General features: G+C 42.5%; 1 protein-coding gene across 9 annotated transcripts in view; it reads left to right on the forward strand.

Annotated features, from left to right (window-relative positions):
* Window positions 1-18,760, forward strand: part of LOC113215724 (mitogen-activated protein kinase-binding protein 1) — a 106,577-nt gene extending 87,817 nt beyond the window's left edge. For 7 of the 9 annotated variants that reach the window (XM_052277619.1, XM_052277616.1, XM_052277618.1 and 4 more), the window contains 27 exons: window positions 5,056-5,147; window positions 5,676-5,904; window positions 6,093-6,308; window positions 6,399-6,581; window positions 6,668-6,828; window positions 6,914-7,049; window positions 7,137-7,334; window positions 7,422-7,883; window positions 7,973-8,176; window positions 8,253-8,512; window positions 8,602-8,712; window positions 8,821-9,020; window positions 9,110-9,216; window positions 9,531-9,614; window positions 9,776-9,880; window positions 9,956-10,077; window positions 10,169-10,381; window positions 10,474-10,571; window positions 10,649-10,812; window positions 10,901-11,015; window positions 13,744-13,773; window positions 14,357-14,461; window positions 14,972-15,087; window positions 15,196-15,361; window positions 15,536-15,638; window positions 15,736-15,980; window positions 16,057-18,760. In XM_052277619.1, coding sequence (XP_052133579.1) covers window positions 5,056-5,147; window positions 5,676-5,904; window positions 6,093-6,308; window positions 6,399-6,581; window positions 6,668-6,828; window positions 6,914-7,049; window positions 7,137-7,334; window positions 7,422-7,883; window positions 7,973-8,176; window positions 8,253-8,512; window positions 8,602-8,712; window positions 8,821-9,020; window positions 9,110-9,216; window positions 9,531-9,614; window positions 9,776-9,880; window positions 9,956-10,077; window positions 10,169-10,381; window positions 10,474-10,571; window positions 10,649-10,812; window positions 10,901-11,015; window positions 13,744-13,773; window positions 14,357-14,461; window positions 14,972-15,087; window positions 15,196-15,361; window positions 15,536-15,638; window positions 15,736-15,980; window positions 16,057-16,481 — 4,650 coding nt within the window. In that variant the 3' untranslated portion in view covers window positions 16,482-18,760. The remainder of the gene's footprint in view (window positions 1-5,055; window positions 5,148-5,675; window positions 5,905-6,092; window positions 6,309-6,398; window positions 6,582-6,667; window positions 6,829-6,913; window positions 7,050-7,136; window positions 7,335-7,421; window positions 7,884-7,972; window positions 8,177-8,252; window positions 8,513-8,601; window positions 8,713-8,820; window positions 9,021-9,109; window positions 9,217-9,530; window positions 9,615-9,775; window positions 9,881-9,955; window positions 10,078-10,168; window positions 10,382-10,473; window positions 10,572-10,648; window positions 10,813-10,900; window positions 11,016-13,743; window positions 13,774-14,356; window positions 14,462-14,971; window positions 15,088-15,195; window positions 15,362-15,535; window positions 15,639-15,735; window positions 15,981-16,056) is intronic. The other 2 variants (XM_052277614.1, XM_052277615.1) reach the window with 2 other exon arrangements.

Genomic DNA, 18,760 nt, shown 5'->3' on the forward strand with positions numbered 1-18,760 from the left:
CCCCCTGGTGTTGCGCCCACCCCGCGCAAGTGCACACGGGGCGCGAGTGGTTGCCCGGAAGGTGTGACCCAGGCCGGCCCGGGCCGGACACGTAACCCGTAACCCTTCCCCTCGAGGTCCTGGAGGGGGAGGCCACGACGTGAGTTTCGTGTTGGTCAGTGACGGTCACTTGACTTCGCTCTTCTTTTGGTTTTTCTCTTTTTATTACCAGTCAAAATGATCCAGGATCATTTCTCATCAGCCCACAATTTTGAAAACCAATGTTAGTTTTCCAATCCACTGTATAAGCTAACATTTATTTTTCTTTTTGGAGTATTTTTTAAAAATATTGGACTGCGTTGATGGAGGCGGAGGAAGGTGTGAGTGTGAAAATGGCAGCTAGCGGAGGAGCCCGGGGGAATTCCTCGGCCTTTATGAGGCTGAACGGGGGGCGGAGCGGGCGGAGCGGGCCGCTCTCACGGAGGAGCGAGAGAGAGGGCGGCGCAGGGAGAGGGAGGAAGAAAGCACGCCAAACATTCCACATTATCATAATACATAATTGGCCTGCACGTCCTACGCGCTCTAGACGCCTCGGGAGGTAAAGGTGCGAGGATATAGAAAGAGGGCAGTCTTGTTATTATTTAGTTGAGGTATACGCCAATTTGACGTCAATTTCGCATTTGACGAATAGAAACACACCATCGCAGAATTGAAGCGTTGATTTTCCTTCACTTTTTGTTTAGACTTATTGTTTGGTTTATTTCTGTTTAAAATGCATTTTGCTGTGCATTCAGAACGGCGTGGGTGTCCCGCAGGCAGGTGTCACAACATTGACACGCTCCTGGATGGGGAACGAGAGGGTTTCGAACTGGCTGCTGCTTCTATACGGTCGAGGAGGATAGAGAGAGAGAAGAGAGAGGTGAGAGAAGAGGATGTAGGATCCCATAACTCGGTGGCCCGCCCAGCAGACAACGACAGCCAATGGAGTCGTAACAGGGATTTACATCCTGGTTTTGAGCGTGAAAAAAAATATTTCTTCCCGACTTACAAAAGCGGCAGTGTGTATTTTTTGTAGTTGTTTCTTTGCGGCCTACCTCGACAGTGTGTCACCGCCGCCGCCGCCGCAGCTCCTCCTTCGAGGACCTACTTTTTTTTCTTGCCTCTCTTAAGTCCTTTCACTTTTCACATTTCGTTTACAATTTATGTCCTCTCTGGCAGCTGGACTAGAGGGGAGGGGCGACGGGGGAGGGCGAGTGGTCAGCAGGAAAGAGTTGGAGGTGTCGTCAAGCCAGGCGGGCGGGCTAGGATGCACTCACTCACTCAGGCGAGGGGCGAGGCTGTGACTTTGGCTATCTCGCCGCTCAGCTCGTCGGACTCGTCGCGCACCGCATATCTCTTGAGCGCTATTGAGATTGCCATCTATCTCACCAGTCTCGCTGATTTGACGGGCGTGGCAGGGAGGAGGGGCGTCTTCGTGGGCGATAGATCTGTGGACAACCTGCGCCAGAGGTGACTTATTGACTTATAATAACAGCATAGAAAGTTGCACTAAACGCGAAACCCTCCGGTGAATACTCACCTTGACGCACAGTCGTGCTGCAGGGTTCATTGTGACTTCTGATGAAACTTTGGCGTAAGCTTTTAACACTCTACACGTGCCAACGACACTAAAATAGGGCGGGGTAAGTCTGGGTAACTTCAGGGTGGAGAGGACCAGGAAAAACTTACATTTTGGCACGCAAAAAAAGACATTTCGCAAAACAAAAAATGTTTGCTGTTGCAACCAAAATGTTTCGCTGCCGCAGTAAACAAATTCTTTCCCTGTTTTACGCAACGCCCATTTTTTGCGTGCGTCGTATGTAACTGCTTGTTTTACTTGAAAGACTTTTCCAGTAGCGCACGCTGCGGCTAAACTTGTGTTGGCGTACCGCCGCCCCTCCTCGCGCCGACTGTCGACCCCGCGCCTCGCCCTCGCCGCCGAGGCCGTGCAGGCCGTGCACCTGCCGGAGCCGCCTCTCTGCGCCGCGCCTGCCGCGCCCCGCGACGTCGCGTTTTGTTTGGGTCACGTCCGCCAGGCCCGCCGTCAGTCGTGGAGTGGAAGCAGTGCCATCGGTGTGCTGCAGTCCAAAAGCTTGGAGAAAACAGCAAGGATTATTGTATTTTTATTTTATGATTATCGCGAAGTGCGACGTGCGACGACACACTGCGAAAATTAACGAATAAGTGGAGTAGTTACTTACTAAAATGGGAATTTCTGGGGTTTAAAAATTCCCTTGAATTGAAGGGACTATTTTGTCAGTCGATGAACGAAGGCCTGCGCTTTAAAAAAAATCTAGGCTTCTCGTTTACTGTACGTCGGTAGTTGTTAACTTGCAGCAGGGAAAGAAAAGAAACGTTTTCCTAATAATGATCCTTTGACGACAGTTTTTTTATTACCCTCGGTTGTGTATGTGTGTGCTCCCTGTCGTTCTACTTTATATCAGTGATGGGAAAAATAAAGGAGGAGCACAAAAAGTATCTTCACTACTCGCTGCCGCTATCTTGTCGCCTGCCTCCCTCCCCTGCCCACACCGCAGGAGGACAGGGCCTTAATGTCTTAATAAGCACCACGTCATTTTTTTATGGCTCGCTTGCGGCGAAAAAGAAGAGGGGGAGTTGGACTCCTGGGTGCGGGTGTGGCAAGGGCAATTCTGCTACCTCGCGTCTGTTGTCTCTCTCTCCTCCCCCCTCTCTATCGGTCGCAGTAGTGTGCACAGTGTGTGGGTTAGACAGAGACAAGAGGCTGGCGGCGACTGGACCTGCTGCTGCACTGCTGGCTGCTGTCGTCGGACGCAGCCCGCCAGCCGTCGCATAGATCGCAGGGCGAGGTATTGGCATTGGGGTGTGGGTGTGCGTGGGCGCGCGCGTCCACCCGGCCCCGGTCCGGCCCGATACCAGCCCCCCTCCCCTCCCCGGTCATCAAAGTCTTCAATTATCGAGTGTCCCGCTTCCTGCGCCCGTTACTTTTCGCACGTTTTTTCCCCTTTGCTTTGCGCCGTCTTGTTTTTGTACACCTCCCTCCATCAGAGATCCCGCGCGTCACACAGACAGACCCAGACCGACAGCTGTCCGTCCGTCCATTCAAATCGAGCCCGCTGACCAAACCGTCGCGTGGTTTTTGTTTGTTTTTAGTGTGTGTGTGAATGGGCTGCATACGCCACGCCCTGGCGCGCGTTCGCGTGCGGTGAGAGTGCGACCGTGTTCTAATTGATCAGCCGTGTACCGCTGGCCAGCCCAGGCCAGCCCAGGCCGGGTGGGCGACTCGCTCGCCGCCGCCCTGCCTCTAACGCTCTGCGCACACCGCCAGAGACAGACGACTGTATTATCCGCACCTTCTTGCCTCCAGGGCCATGCAAATTTAGCATTTTTTATTTTTTTTAAAGGAATAGTTTTTTTTAGTGTGTACCTTGCGTTAATCGTCACAAGGCACAGAATCGACTTTTGATTCTACGTGGATTTCGGCATTGGAAAATATCCAATGGTTTTATTTTTTTGCCGTCCTTTCGCTCGCCCGGTGCCGGCGTGTGCTAGGAAGATATCAAGTTAGCGTTTTTTTGGAGCGTTCGGGCGTTGAGCGTTGGTGTGAGGCGTTACGCGTTTCTGAAAAGCGTTCAGGCGTTTTTCATGCGTGTTGCGAAGCGTTGTGCGAGATATGGTGCGATGGGAAAAGATATGATGTGAGATTTGAGATGAAATGAGCGAGCGGGCGGCTACACCCTCCACTGATCTCCAAGCTGACGTTCTCATACTTATCGTGATAAATAGCTCAAATATTTCTGTAAAAGGACATATGTCCATAGATAACCGATAGTTCATAGTGTTAAGAACTCCACATTCAATTCCACGCAATCCGTGTCCGGAAAAAGAGGGTTATTTCCTAAATACTTAGTTTAAATTCAGGGAGATTTGAAAATCGCGCCTGTTTTTCTCGGCTTGACCAGTAGGATGTAAATGCTCATTTCATCTCAAATCTCACACATGTCTCGATCGCATCTTATCTACGCATCATATCTCGCACAATAACGCTTCGCAACACGCGTGAAAAACGCCCGAACGCTTTTCAAAAACGCCCAACGCCTCACACGAACGCCCAACGCCCGAACGCCCAGAAAAACGCTAACTTGATATCTTCCTGGGCTGGGCCGCCAATGTGTCTCGCGGGTCCGCACCACCTCCTCCAGGCCAGAGCCCTGCTGCGCGTTGCTGGCGCGTTGCTGCGCGGCGAGGTCTTGGCGAGGTGCTCGTTCTGATTCACGGCACGTCCCGGTCGGTCGAGGCCCGCCCTTTGCTCTATAGCGGAATGGGAGATTTTAAAGCTATGCTTCCCGTAGAGGCGGCTGCGGCGCGGCGTAGGGCCGGGCAGGGCGTGGCGTAGCGTAGCGCGGGCCCGCGTCTTTGAAGCGGTAGGCCGTCTGTCAAACGTCCATGGTCCGTATACTCGCTCTGCGCGGGGCCGGCCCGGCTCCAGTTCAGCCAGCACCCTGCTGGGAGCCCCTGCGGCCGCGCTGGGTAGGCCGCCCCGCCGTGCAGCCGAGCGCTCCGGTCGCGATGTTGCCTACCCAGCCGCACACCGCGCGATGTTGCCTACCCAGCCGGGCGCTCGGCTCGGCGCTCCAGCGCTCACAAACCTCTCAAAGCCTCCCTTTGTTTTAGTGTCCTCGAATAACGTCCTGCTGCTATCACCTTTGCCTTTACAGCCCCCCTCTCCCCGTGCCCTCTCACGCGCCCCACCACCACGCCCCGCGCCGATGGGCCGACCATTGTGCAACGCCTGCAACAACATCTGGTGCGGCCCCCGTATAAGGCTGACCCGGGCTAGCGCCACTACACTGCCAAGAGGATGGGTGAAAGTTTTTGCTCGCGCAGGATGCAAGTGCTGTTCTTAATTACTGGTTCAACGCCCCCTCTTAAAAAATCCGCTCACTTAATAAAAATGGATTTCTGTTGTATCTTTTGTGATAGTTTTCTACTTGAATTCTCTCCTTTGTCATTCAAAAACTGTGCGTCTAACCTTGCATCCGTTTTTTCTGGTTTCAGGTCAAGCTAGAGCGAGTGCTTGGGCTCACTGTACCCAGCAATGCCGCCCTGGACTGCGACTCCAACTCGGAGCTCATCGCCTACCCGGCAGGGTGAGTCAAGAAAATATTTCTCATAAAAGTAGTATCACTACATTAAGAGTTTGTGGCGTACAAAGGATCTACCCAGTGAGAAATGAAATATCAGACCGATATCGAAACGATGTGGAATATCAGATATATGTCTGTTTCAGAATGTATCGATTGATGGTAAAATTGACAAATTATACCGTTCTGATATTAGTCCGATATTTAATTTCTCACTGGGTGGAACCACCATGTTACAAACAGATTTCTTTGTTACTGCAAAAAGCACCACTTTGTGAACAGAAACGTGCTCTTCGTATCACTAAGCCAAGACCCTTTGTAATACAAAGGATTTGTTTGTATAATGAAGGTGCCAAATTCTTTGTACGTTACCAAGAGCAGTTTTTTGAGAAACTTACAGCCGAGTGCCCACACTTATCGCAAAAAAAATGAACCAGATTTACTCAAGTATCGATTTTGCGCGACCTCGTTGTCCAAGCCCAGCCTTTTACTAACCGTAATTATTTTTTGTTTGTTTGCTTTTTTCGTCTCCAGATGCACCGTGGTCCTGTTTAACCCGCGCAAGAACAGGCAGTGCCATGTGCTGAACGCACCCCGGAAGACCATCACCTGCGTGGCGTTCAGCGCAGATGGCAGGTACCTGGCCACGGGCGAGTGCGGGCACGCGCCCAGCGTGCGCGTCTGGGACCTACACGACCTGCACGGCCAGGGTGCCCAGCAGGTTGCGGAGTTCCCCGGCCACAAATATGGCATCAACTGCGTGGTGAGTACATTCACTTTAGAAGGGAAAATGTTTTGGATGATTACTATACCTTTTCAACGTCAATGTTGTTAAACTGTTAAATTTTGCTAATTTTTGTGATAAAAATATTGGCAGAAAATATTGGATACAAGTTGAGTTGACTAAATTTACTGAGCTCCCACTTCTAATCTCTGTGCTTGCATTCTCAGGCATTTTCCCCCAGCCACAAGTATGTGGTCTCTGTGGGGTCCCAGCATGACATGATAGTGAATGTCTGGGACTGGAGGGCCAATATAAAGGTAGCATCTAACAAAGTGTCAAGCAAAGTGAAGGCTGTGTCTTTTGCTGAAAATGGAAACTACTTTGTGACTGTCGGAAACCGTCATGTCAAATTCTGGTACTTGGAATACTCCAGAGCTGCAAAGGTGAGAAAGAGAACTGTTTGGCAAGTTTTTATGTTTGAGTAGTGTTTTCAAAGTTAATATGCTCTATAATTGTAAACATTTTTTGTGCAGTACAAAGAACCTGTTCCACTGATGGGGCGGTCAGCCATTCTAGGAGAACAACGAAACAATTATTTCTGTGATGTAGCTTGTGGCCGTGGAGAGTCAGGAGATTCAACCTATGCCATAACAAAATCAGGACTCCTGTGTGAATTCAACAACAGAAGGCTGTTAGACAAATGGGTGGAGCTTAGAGTAAGTTTTGATTACCTCTATTTATACCCCAAAATAGGTTGTGCTGTTGATACAGATTTGATTTGATTTTTCTTTATATGTTACAGACAACCAGTGCCAATTGTATGTCAGTAGGAGAACATTACATTTTTATTGGGTGTGCAGATGGTATAGTAAGATGTTTCAGCCCTTTGACTTTGCAATTCATAACAACTTTACCTCGAACACACTACTTAGGTGTCGATGTGGCCCAAGGTCTTAACATCAGGTATTCTATCTGTTTTCTTCTTGTGAAATATGTATGATCTTGGTTTGGGACATTGTAGACTGACTCTGTGTTTTGGTTACCACAGCCATATGGCTTCTCATCCTAATAATGCCAAATACCCTGATGCAATTGCCCTTGCATATGACAGCCAAAATCAGAAACTCACCTGTGTTTATAATGATCATAGTCTTTATGTTTGGGATGTCAGAGATATTAAACGGGTAAGTTAAATACAGACCTCCCCTGAATTTAAATTTTATTGAAGCTCATCCTAAAATTAAAGCAAAACTCATTAATTTCATTTTTAGGTTGGAAAATCTCATTCCTTTCTCTACCATTCTGCATGTATTTGGGGAGTTGAAATGTATCCAGTTGGGGTTGAAGAAGGCATGCCGCCAGGCTCATTTGTTACCTGCTCTAGTGATGATACGATCCGGTTCTGGAATTTAGACCCAAATACTGACACATCTCAAGATCCTACGTACAAAAGAAATATCTACAGCAATGTAATTCCTTTTGTTAATTTGAACATTTTAGTTTCTTACTACTTTGCAATATTGTCTCCACTACTAAAATTTTCGTTTCTGTTGTAGGAGCTAATGAAAGTTCTGTATGTTGACCCTGAAATGACCTACCTCAAAGATTTAGACTTATCAACTGCTGAAAAGACAGATAGTTCATATGATGGTCGGAATGGAGTGAGATCTATTAGAATAAGTCCTGATGGAAAACATTTAGCTTCTGGAGACAGAGCTGGTAACATCAGAATAAATGAAGTTCGTGGGCTCCCAGAAGTTTGCCGGATAGAAGCTCATGATGCTGAAGTCTTATGCCTTGAATATACTCGTCAAGATAGTGGACACAAACTCTTGGCTTCTGCTTCAAGAGATAGATTGATTCATGTGTTTAGTGTTGAGGAGGACTACAACTTTGTTCAAACACTAGATGATCATTCTTCGTCAATCACAGCTGTGAGATTTTTGAATGCGCATCGACAGCTGCAAATGGTTTCCTGTGGAGCCGATAAATCAATAATCTTTCGGCAACTCACTGGGGTAATTCATCAATTGTGTATAACACAAATAAGCGTTTGGATCTTAACTGCATTTTTGTATTCAATATTTATTTTATTTCCTTTTTACAGTCCCCAGGAGGTAATAACATACAGTTTTCCCGTGGTCACAACGCTGCTGGGAAAACTACATTATATGATATGGAAATTGATTGTGGACAAAAGCATATTTTGACTGCCTGTCAAGACAGGAACATTAGAGTTTACAATGTTACCAATGGAAAGCATTCTAAAACATTTAAAGGATCTGTTGGTGAAGATGGATCTTTAATCAAGGTAAACCTACGATCCACTGAATGCTATGTTTTAAATTTAAAACTAAGATGTTTAAATTAAAAAAATTCTTCTACAGGTTGTTTTAGACCCAAGTGGTATTTTTGTGGCCACTTCATGCACAGACAAAACACTGTGTGTTTATGACTACTACTCAGGTGAATGTATGGCGACCATGCTAGGACACTCAGAGCTAGTGACAGGTCTGAGATTCACTAATGACTGTAAGCGTCTAGTCTCAGCATCTGGAGATGGTTGTATATTTGTGTGGAAAGTGCCCCATGACATGGTGGTTACAATGCATGCAAGGCTAGCACAGCAAGCAGCCAGGGCTGGAAGGTAAGTTCATGATGGTTGTACTGAAACATTCAAACTTTCCTTCCAAATGTTTTTATAAAATAATGAAAATATTGTTTCCCTTTGTTCAGACGAAGCAATAAATTAGTAAATGGAATCCAATTGGACAATGATGGGTTTGGACCTCCACCACCAGAAATGCTCGACCCTAATGCAAATAGTGTTGACCATGCTGATTACCGGTTAGTAGATGCATTATACCGTAGTACACCTAAGTACCTAATTAATTTTCCATATTAGAATGACTTATGTTGAGATCAATATTGCAAATTACTTTCTTAACATTCCAGATTTAGCGTTGGCCAGCTACCCTTATGGGCCAAGAAACAAATCAAAGATGACTTAGGAGATGCAACACACACCAACCTGACAAATAATAGACCCATAGAACCACCAAAAGGACGATGGGCACAGCGCTTAGATGCGACTGGTATAACTGTGAAGTCAGTCTATGACAGCGATTCTGTTATTCCATTTCCTCTTCAACAAGGTAATATAGATTCTAGTGGTTTGGTCTACTTCATTATTTTTCAACTCTGCTTGTTAATATCCAATTCATCTTTATTCTATTAATTTCAGAAAAAAGGGCAGATTCAGATGGCTCCAAAGACAGTTCTATTGACAGTGGTACTGAAATTCGCCATTATTCGGATTTCCGACGGGAAACAATGTTAATCAAAAAGCAGGTATGGAAATACAAATATTTTGATTTAAATTTCAGACAGTTAAATTGTATTGGTGGTCAAATAACAACGTCTACAAGATTTTTGTTTTCATGTCAATTTCACACAACTAAGTCTTAATCAGCAAATGCTTGATCTTGATATCAAATTAAGTTATAAATGTCACTTGCTTTATCATTATTGTGTTTGCAAATTTGTGCTTCTTTTTTGTACTTTGTTGCAATTTGGTGGTTGACTGGTGTTGCACAGCCTGCTAACAATATAATTTTCACAGAGCAATTTCTTACAATATGCTTTATCTGCTTTTTGGTGGTCAGGGTTTGCAGTGTGAACAAAGAGACGAGTTTCTTCCATGTCCAGAGAGTATGCATGAACTTTTAAATGGTGAAGAATCAAAACAGGTTTGTTTTCCATGCTTATAACCAACTTATATTTAAGCTTTTACACATGTATTTCTAGTATTTGTGAGGAAGTGAATTCTTATATGTCAAACAGTTTTTTTGTTTAATTTTGGGCCCTCAACTTTCCTGGAGTGAAAATTATGAACTTTTGGTCTTTTCAGGTCAGTATTGGTAAAGTTACCATGTCAAGAGGGAATGACTTATCAGACCTTCACCGAAATAGACATCATACTGATGACAGCAGCATAGGCAGTTATAAATATGAGGTAATATTTGTGCTGTATACATATTATGAATTATTGAATAAAATTTGAAATGCTCTAACTGATATGTTGCCTTAGGACATGGAAAGCACTGAACATGATGGTGATGTGGAAGACTATTCTGAGGGTGAAGGTGAGTCAACAGAGCCTGAGCACTCTCAAAGACTAATTTATTATCCAGCAGCCGAGGAAACAACAAGGTTAGTCAACCCTCATTAAAGGAAATACTGTAATCTTCTCTTCTGGATCTGAAAAGTTTTTCCTCATAAAAATGTGTATTATCTTTTGCAGTGTTTACACAGTTAATGCAATGGATGTAGAAGAACTGCGTAGATCTCAGCGCCGTTTTCGGAAAAATCAACGACCTGAGCGTCTATCAGATTTGCCGCTTGTTTCACCATCAGGTGTGTCGGGTAGCCAGGACAGCGATGACGATGATGAAGAGGTATCAACTCCGAGTGCTGACACAGCAGAACGCAACCTAATGTCAATGCTATCAGTCAGGTATTAAAGTCGACCCAGTTCTTTTAAACTTTGTAAATCATTTATTTTTAAAATATTTTTTGTGCAACCTATTTTGTTATTTATTATTACAGCTCAGAGAGTCTTGATATAATGGGTCAGCGGGAAAAGTACTTAAAAAATACATTTGACTCACTAAGTGGTGCTGAACAAGACAAAGAACATTATTCTGGTGAGTGTTTTATTCTACTTTCTCATAATGTTGATTATTTTGCATGTCTTTTTCCGAACCACGTCTTCTTTCTGCAGGTAAAAAAAGTATATCTTCGCAATATCATGGGCGTTTGAGTACAACCCCTCGAAATACTGCTGTTATTAATGCAGCATGGCAGTCTCGCACGGAACCTGAAACATCAAGAAAAAGAGAGGAGCTGAAAAAAAGAATAGAAGAAACAAGGAGAAAGTTGCAGAGTGTATGTCTAGATTTTTTCTCCATTCCCTATTACTGGTTGTTATATGATGAGTTTACTATTGTTATTTTTCTTTTGCTTTGCTTTATAGGTCGGTTACAGATCCAATCTGAAGAGCAGTCAAAGTATTCAGGACTTGAGCCGATTCCCAGAAAAGGAAAGAAGAAATGGTGCTCCCCATCGTATGCTACGTCCCCCTGGAATAGGTAAAGATGCCTCTTCTAAGAAGCAAACCAAGCCTGCAAAACCTCCTAAGCCCACAAAATTCCCAAGCAAACCTGCTGGCAAGCCAGCATCCAGAACAACTCCTTTGTTGTCATCTAACCAACCTGCCTCTAATCCCAAACCTACCCACTCTTCTTCTGATACTTCTTCTGTTCCTGCTTCAAAAATTTCCCTTGCTGCTATGACAGCAAATCGTCCTTCTTCACTCAATCTCTCTGGGATGTCTGCAGTCTCTACTAACAAGTTTCGACGTGTTAATCGAGCATTGAATACTAACGTTTTATCTCTTCCGGAATCTCCTGTCTGTGATGACCTTCATTCTCCCACTAACTCTGGTGCTATAACTGATTCAGAGGACACAGGGAAAACTGGACAGAAAACACTGGGTAACAAAAATAGATCATGTACCTTTTATGTAGATTTTAACAGTGTCTCCTTACCATCTGAAATGTTTAGAAGGAAGCCCACAACCAGGTCCACTGAGTCAATTTTAGAGACTCCAGAACCTGAACTGGAAGATGATATGAAAAATGAAGATAAACTTTCAGATGCAGGAAGTTTCAGCTCTGACTCTTTGGAGTCTACCAGTGAGTTTGGAAAGCCTCCCAGAAGATGTGTAAGTGACTATCAAATTTTCAACACATCTGACAACACAGAACTAGACCGTTTCAGGAGTGCAAGTGCGGCAGGTCAGCATGGCCTAGACAGGCAAGTGGGTGAAGTTTTTCTGTCTCAGGAAAGTATTCTGTCTGATGGAAGTCAGTTGTCCTCATCTGCTGATATTCTCCAGATTGATCGCCATAGTAGCGCCAGCTTTTTCCTCAGAAACCGTGAAGCTTGTAGATCATCAGAGAGCATCTTAACAGATGAAAGTGACTATCAGTTCCTGTTTCAAGGCATTGGATCTCGCCAACTTCGTGACTCTCGGAGCAATGCTCAAAGCACAGAGAGTATTCTTACTGATGACAGTGAAATGCAAATGCCAACATTTTCTGGTACAAGCAGCAGACGAATGCCAACTTATGAAGATAGTGGATTTGAAACGGCAAGTCAAGGATTCATTGGTAATGAAAATGTTCCCAGAGGAGTGTTCAGAACAAGGAGTTTGCACGACACAAGGTCATCTCGCTTTGGTCCTGGTAGAGAACGAGCTGGGTCTCCGATGGTTCCAGATGGTGCTATGCTTGATTCCTTAGAACCTGTTGAGTTTTCTGGAACTTTACAAGCACCAACTGGAGCATATTCTCAGCCAACTTCTCCACCTCCACTGTATCGTTCAGTGTCTTTGAAAGCCAAGCCTCAGTCATTTTTCATACCTCTTGATAGTGGAAGTGGCACAGATGGGGACTCTGGTAATAGAAGACTAAGTTTCCCACTTAGTGAAAGGAAACCTCCTGTGAGCCGACCACCTACAGCCCCTAAACCTGAAATTAAAGTGAAGCCTGTAATTGCCCACAAACCACCTAAACCAAGGCTGAAAATGGGAACCATACCAGGTCCTGGAAGAAGCCATCTGAAGGCCCTACAGCAATCTAGTGGGAAGCAGGAAGATAAAGGAAAGTCTGCGGCCATGGTCAAGGGTTTGCCCCGTGAATTGATGAGTGGTAGTGCCACATGGACAAAATCTAAAACCCCTGCCAAGCACATTCGCGGAATAGAAGTTAAAGCAGTGGCTCCTAAAGATACAGTACGAACCTCTAAAAATTCTGATCAATTTTTTGAAAAGGCAGAGAGGGCAACTGTAAGTCCTGATAGCAGCAACAGTGATGATATTGGTAGTAACTCATCAAAACCCATGAAAGATGCAGAAAAGTGTCAGGTCACTAACGAGACAATTTCATCTGTTGCCAAGGAAATTTCAGAGTGCTATGGTAATAGCAAAGGAAGTGAAAGCTTGGAGGTTAAAGGACCTAGCTCTGAGGACACTGGCAGTAATACACTGCAACAAACTGTTTCCCATGTGAAATTACTTTCAAAAAAATTTGAATCCAGTGCTTTACCAAAGCCGAAAGCTTGGCCCAAGCACATGAGCAGGTCACCTTCTGTACCATGCCAGGGAGATACTGATACAACAATATCAATGTCCTTTTCTCGCAGTGAGGATGGTCTTTCCGATTGTAATGATGATAGCCTAGCTGTTGTTAATTGGGACTCTGGATCCTCTACACCTGCTACATCCTCCTCTTGTGCAAACTCTCCTAAACGTTTGTGGCCTCGTCCTGTGGGATTATCTATTCCAGGGCACACACCAACACCAGCTGCATCTAATCAGCTGGCAAAGCGCCTAGCCCTTCGACAACACAATCACCACCAATTGTTGCCTTCCAAATGTGTTTCAGGTACAGCACAGATTGTTATAAAGACTGACCATTTGTTAGCCTGTGTTGCACAAACGCATTTTTCAGTTATTAGTTGATGTTTTGTCTTGAAGGTGTTGCATGTACTCAGAAGTTTGCATGCTGCTACTAAGTTCAGACTATTCGCCTTCCCCCTGTACTCTCTGAATCAGTCCTTTACTCTTTCTCACTTCCTTGTCATTCTAAATCCAACCTCATTATTGTTTTTTTAAAAGTTACCCTTATGAAGGTTTTGCATTGGTTTGTTTCTTTATTGAACTTCCCTAATTAATTTTTTCTTTTTTTGTCTTTTTTCTTTTTCTTTTTCTTTTTATTATTTATACACATGTTTTGTTTTTTTTTCCTCCCACAGCTCATTATAAATACACACCAGTTCTTCCAGGTAGCCCATCAGACTCTTTCTCTATGTGCAGCTTTTGTTTGTCTGGAAACACATGCTAATGTTTTGATTTTTAGCTTTATGCTGACTCACTAAGAAAGTTATCACACTGATGGCAAAACTACACTTTTTACCCATTTTTAACTTCAATTACAAATTTCCCAACCATTCTGGTTTCATTCAAAAGTGTAAAAAATAAATAGAGCAGTATGCTTTTTATTTTGTTCTATGTAATGTTTCTGTGTAGCTAGTACTCAGAACACCACGCTTGTCAGCTTTCACTGCAGATTTTTATTTTATTTCCTATTTAGATTTTTAGAATTTATGATTTGTTTTTCACTGTTGTTTTTATTGTGTTTTACAGTGTGTTTTTAAAGCTTTGTTGGTTGCTTTTCTCAAAAGTCTGACTAATTTCTCTCTCTCTCTCTCTCCATGCGAAAGAAAAGTTAGGAAACTGGGGTGCGCTTTACATCAAATGAATTTGGCGGAGCAAATCTATTGCACTGAGAGAAATTTTCAGATGATGAGAACTTATAATTGTGTTGTTTTTATGCATGTGTATTGATATCTGAAATTCGCCTAACAGCTGTGGACAGTGATGATGGTGGCACTGAGCCTGGAGGTGCTATACGTCGAGCCTGTTCCCTCAGCGATCTTGCCAATCCCTCACCCCGAAGAACACCTGTCCAAGGTACCCATCCTTTAAATGAATACACCAACAGACAACTAGCTCAGAAATAAAATTATTGGAACTTAGATTTAATGTCAAATGAAAAGGTGTATGTTATGTAATTCTGTGAGCCAAGTAACAATAGTATTCACAAGAATTATGAGTTCTTTCCCTCAGATTAATCACAATTTGTTGACTTATGCAGACTCTGGCAAAACAAATGTGTACTGTAAATTTCAATCCTAGATTTCATCGAAACTTCAGCATTTCATGTTAACAATGTAGCTTTTGCGATGTAGTAGTGTAACTATTTGCGCATGTTCACGGTTTGTTTTTAGTCAACCCCACTGTGAACTAGACTGTATTTAGTTTATTATCTGTTCTGAAAGTTTGTTATGGTAGACAATAGACATTAGGTTCTCTAAAAATGGAGAAGTAGCTCAGGCATTTAATTATATATCACAGTTTAATGTTATTTTTTCATTTTTCAAAATCTTTCAGTAGAGTTGGTCATATAATTTTGTATTTTAGTTTCAGGTAAAGTCTCGAACCACAAACCAAGCAGTGCAAGTCGTACTCTTCCTCGACCAGGATTTAAGACTGGATCAGCTATGACAAGGAGTAGTTCAGTTGGCGTTTTGAATCAGGTCTAGTACTAAAAAAATAAACTAGAAATATTTGTTCAATATTGCATATTATTAATACTTTATGATGATTATTGTTATTAATTACTCTTATCCTCTTAAAAACTACAGAGTGATTCAGAGAGTGATTTGAGTTTGAGCCACCATCCAACGCCTGCAACTCGTATGAATGGACTTATGCGACCCACCATATCTTCTCAAAACAAAATGACCAGCGGAGTTGGAGGGAAAGGACGAATGCCAGCAAAGCGTGGTCTGTCAGGAGCTTTCTCCAGCAGTAAGTTCTTACTCTAGATTAGTATTCACCTCCCTCAACACATAAGGTGCGGTGGGTCTTGGCAATCTTATTTTATTAGGACCCACAATGTAATGGGTCAAGCCGCACTCAACGTGTTAAATGGTAAATTTAGATTTGAATTACAGTATTAACTGGTTTCTTATTGTGTTTCAGTGAACCTTAGTCAAGTTGGAAACAATGAGGATTCAAGTTCTGAGGAGATATCATCTGTAGGAAAGCCAAGACAAAGAAGTTCAAGCATAGATAGGTCTTCTGGGTACGAACTTCTTCTCACCTGTACATTGGTTTTCAAAAGTAATTTTAACTTTAATTGATCATCCAGATTAATCTAACTTTGAATTGGTTTTCTCCAGCGCTCCAATGAGCCTTCCACCCGGTGGTCACAGCGCTGTACCTCATCGAAGAACAATGACTTCGGTTCCCATAAACAGGTTTGGAGGGGAGCGTGATCTTGTAGCACCTGTTCCACCTCCTCGCCCAACTCGTCTAAGAACCTCTTCTAGTAATCCCACCAATCTATCACACCAACTAGACCCATCCCCTCAAGAGTTACCAGTCAAGGACACAGACAGTGGTGTTGACCTAGCTAGTGCTCCTTGTAAGTATAATTATTCTACATTAAACTCTACAGAATTCTATTAGCATTGTTTATATTGTGATGTCTTTTTCAACAGTGTCCCACGAACTGATTTCTTCAATTACTGACCAACTCATGCGCACAGCAGACACTGTTGTACAACTGCACAAGAGACTTGCAATGGAAAGCACAGAGCGTAACAGTCAAGATCCTCTTCTTCAAGGATTGGAAGGAGCAGTTGGAGAAGCACAACGCACTTTACGACTTATTGCTGGTGGTGCAACAAATGGGATGCCAGTTACAAACGGCTCACCATCTTCTGATCCTGCTCTCGCCAACAAGCTGCAAGATTTAGTTGCAACAGGGGGAAGTGGCAGTGCTGTCACAATGATGCAGCAGTACTCTGATCTCCTGCTGTCCTTGGTTCAACAACGGGTTTCAGCACCAGCCTCAGCAAATCCTGGACAGTCACCCACCTCACCATCACAAGCAGAGGCTTCTGCACAGCCTGCCACTGACTGAAATTGGTGCCATTACTAATGTATTCATATTAATACATTGAATTTGTGGTTTATGAATAGTGAAAAATTACATTATTATGTGGAGTGGAGCACTTAAATCAGTGCAATTTGCATTGTGCCAAATACTTGCTCTGATAAATGTGATGATTATTTCTCTAGTTTAACTTAGTTAAACTGCTCCAATAATTTATTCAGTGCCAGTGAAGAACCCATTGGACTATACAAGAAGTGGTCTCAATTAAGGCCTTGTGATACTAATAAGCAGCGTCTCGCTGGCGAGGCATCCTGGCTGCTACATGAATTTTCTTTGAAGTGCCTCTTTAAAACGAAGGAATTAAGATTCCCGTTATGTGTGATCATAATTATGTTGTTATACAATCCTTCCCGCTACAGGCATGTGTAACTTCTGATCACTGCTCTGTTATTTAATTCCTGTTAGTCTTCAAATTTTCATCTTAAATTTTGTATTGCACTTCAACTTACAAAAAGTCTTGCAAGTGCTTTTGCCTGTTTTGTTAAAATCAAGTTCTTTGTTTGAAACTTACCTTTGTTTCTTTGCTGAAGTGGTTAAATGTTTTTGACTTGTTAACCACTCTAACACAAAGTTTGGAAAATTTTACCTAATAGTAAATTTTTAACTCCAAATATTTCCTTGTTGTTTGTGTTTTGTTGATTTATCACCAAATGAAGGAAACTTTCTTCATCTCATTGTACCTCTTAGCCATTGATTGGTCTATTTGTCTTTCCTATCAAGGTGTAACATACAAAGTAACACATACATGTATGTATATGGTATTCCAAAGCATTTCTGCGTACTGAGATTAGGCAGTTCTTATTACGGTTACATGTATTCCTTATTTGAAAATAATAAAATAATTCTCTAACCTTTACTCTTAACTATTGTATTTGTGGCGCTAGACTCAAGTCAGTTAAGTCTGCTAAGGATAGCTTTAATTAGAGTGTTTAAGGTTTCTATCAATCCAATAAAATGTGACAGGAATCACTTTATTAAGATAATAGGAAAGTATTATGCCCTCTTTGTCAAAAGAATTTTTTACAACTCTATCAAACCTTTCAAAATTACCCAGTTTTTTTTTTATTTTTCAGTAAGTTTTGAAAGTTTGTTTGTCGTTTTCATGTTCATTTCCTGTTTGTTAAAATTGATTTTATTAATAACTTGTTCTGTTAAGGGTAACATAAATAAGCACAGTAAGATGATTTGTTGGAGTCCTGTCAATTTGAGCAGTTAATGTGATGTCCATTGCCAATAGCCATGAATGGTTGCCAATTTTATTATTAATATATTGTTTATAATTTATATAATTGTAGAGTAATAGTGCTCCATTACAATCAGCTGGTATGAATGACTTTTAGTGTTCTTCAATATTATTTCCTGATCATAATCATTTCAAAATGGAACGATTATTTTGTTTAATACAATTTTCCTGTAATACTCTAAAGGGGTACAGGTTCTGAATTGCTGTGATGGAAATTTTTATTTAAAAAAAATCAACACCAGTAAGCTTTAATGCCCTTCATTCTGAATGGTTGTTGCATGCATATATACAGTGTGTAAGTACAACCTGTGTGGTGCTGTAGTGGTGAGCAAGCAAAAGATTGTTATAACCCTAAGTTAAATGCCCACCTACCCACTTCTTGATGCCTTCAAATGTTTTTTCTTCACTTAAATTCCAAATTTTTTGTTTGAAACATTTATTGATTTAACCTGAACTGCCCGAATGGAGATCAGAATCTCTTTAAACAGTCATTCCATGCTCAGCTGAGCTGTGTTAAACGCATGTCATGGAGCAAGTCAAAAGTCTGTGTACATAATCTAGGCTCTTTTTATATTTAATTAATTACTATACATAAATGTATATATTTCTGTGAATAGCTCAGTTGTACAATTACTCAACACTGGTTGATTTAAATTTATGCAATGTATTTGCGTCTGGTTAATTCAGGGTTTTCATTATTCAACCCGACTTTCTGCTCGATGTGCCTTGTGAGCAGACATGACTTGAAAATGGATATAAAATTTACAAATTCCTTATAATTGTTTTTTTTTTTGTGTGTGTGAAATTGGGAGACAGTTGCACTGCAACTTCCACATACTATGTCTAATGTAGTTGGCATACAACAAATTTTAGTTGCATGAGTTGATTTAAGGCCCCTACATTCTAAAAGTGTTTTCTGGATTTTAGTATTTTTTTGTTCTTTATGGATTTCCTGAGGACAGCTTTTAGTCCAGTAAAATAAACAAATCATGACTGACATAAA

This window comes from Frankliniella occidentalis, unplaced genomic scaffold, assembly GCF_000697945.3.
Source record: "Frankliniella occidentalis isolate FOCC.00 unplaced genomic scaffold, Focc_3.1 Scaffold11, whole genome shotgun sequence".
In the NCBI taxonomy this organism is placed as follows: Eukaryota; Metazoa; Arthropoda; class Insecta; order Thysanoptera; family Thripidae; genus Frankliniella; species Frankliniella occidentalis.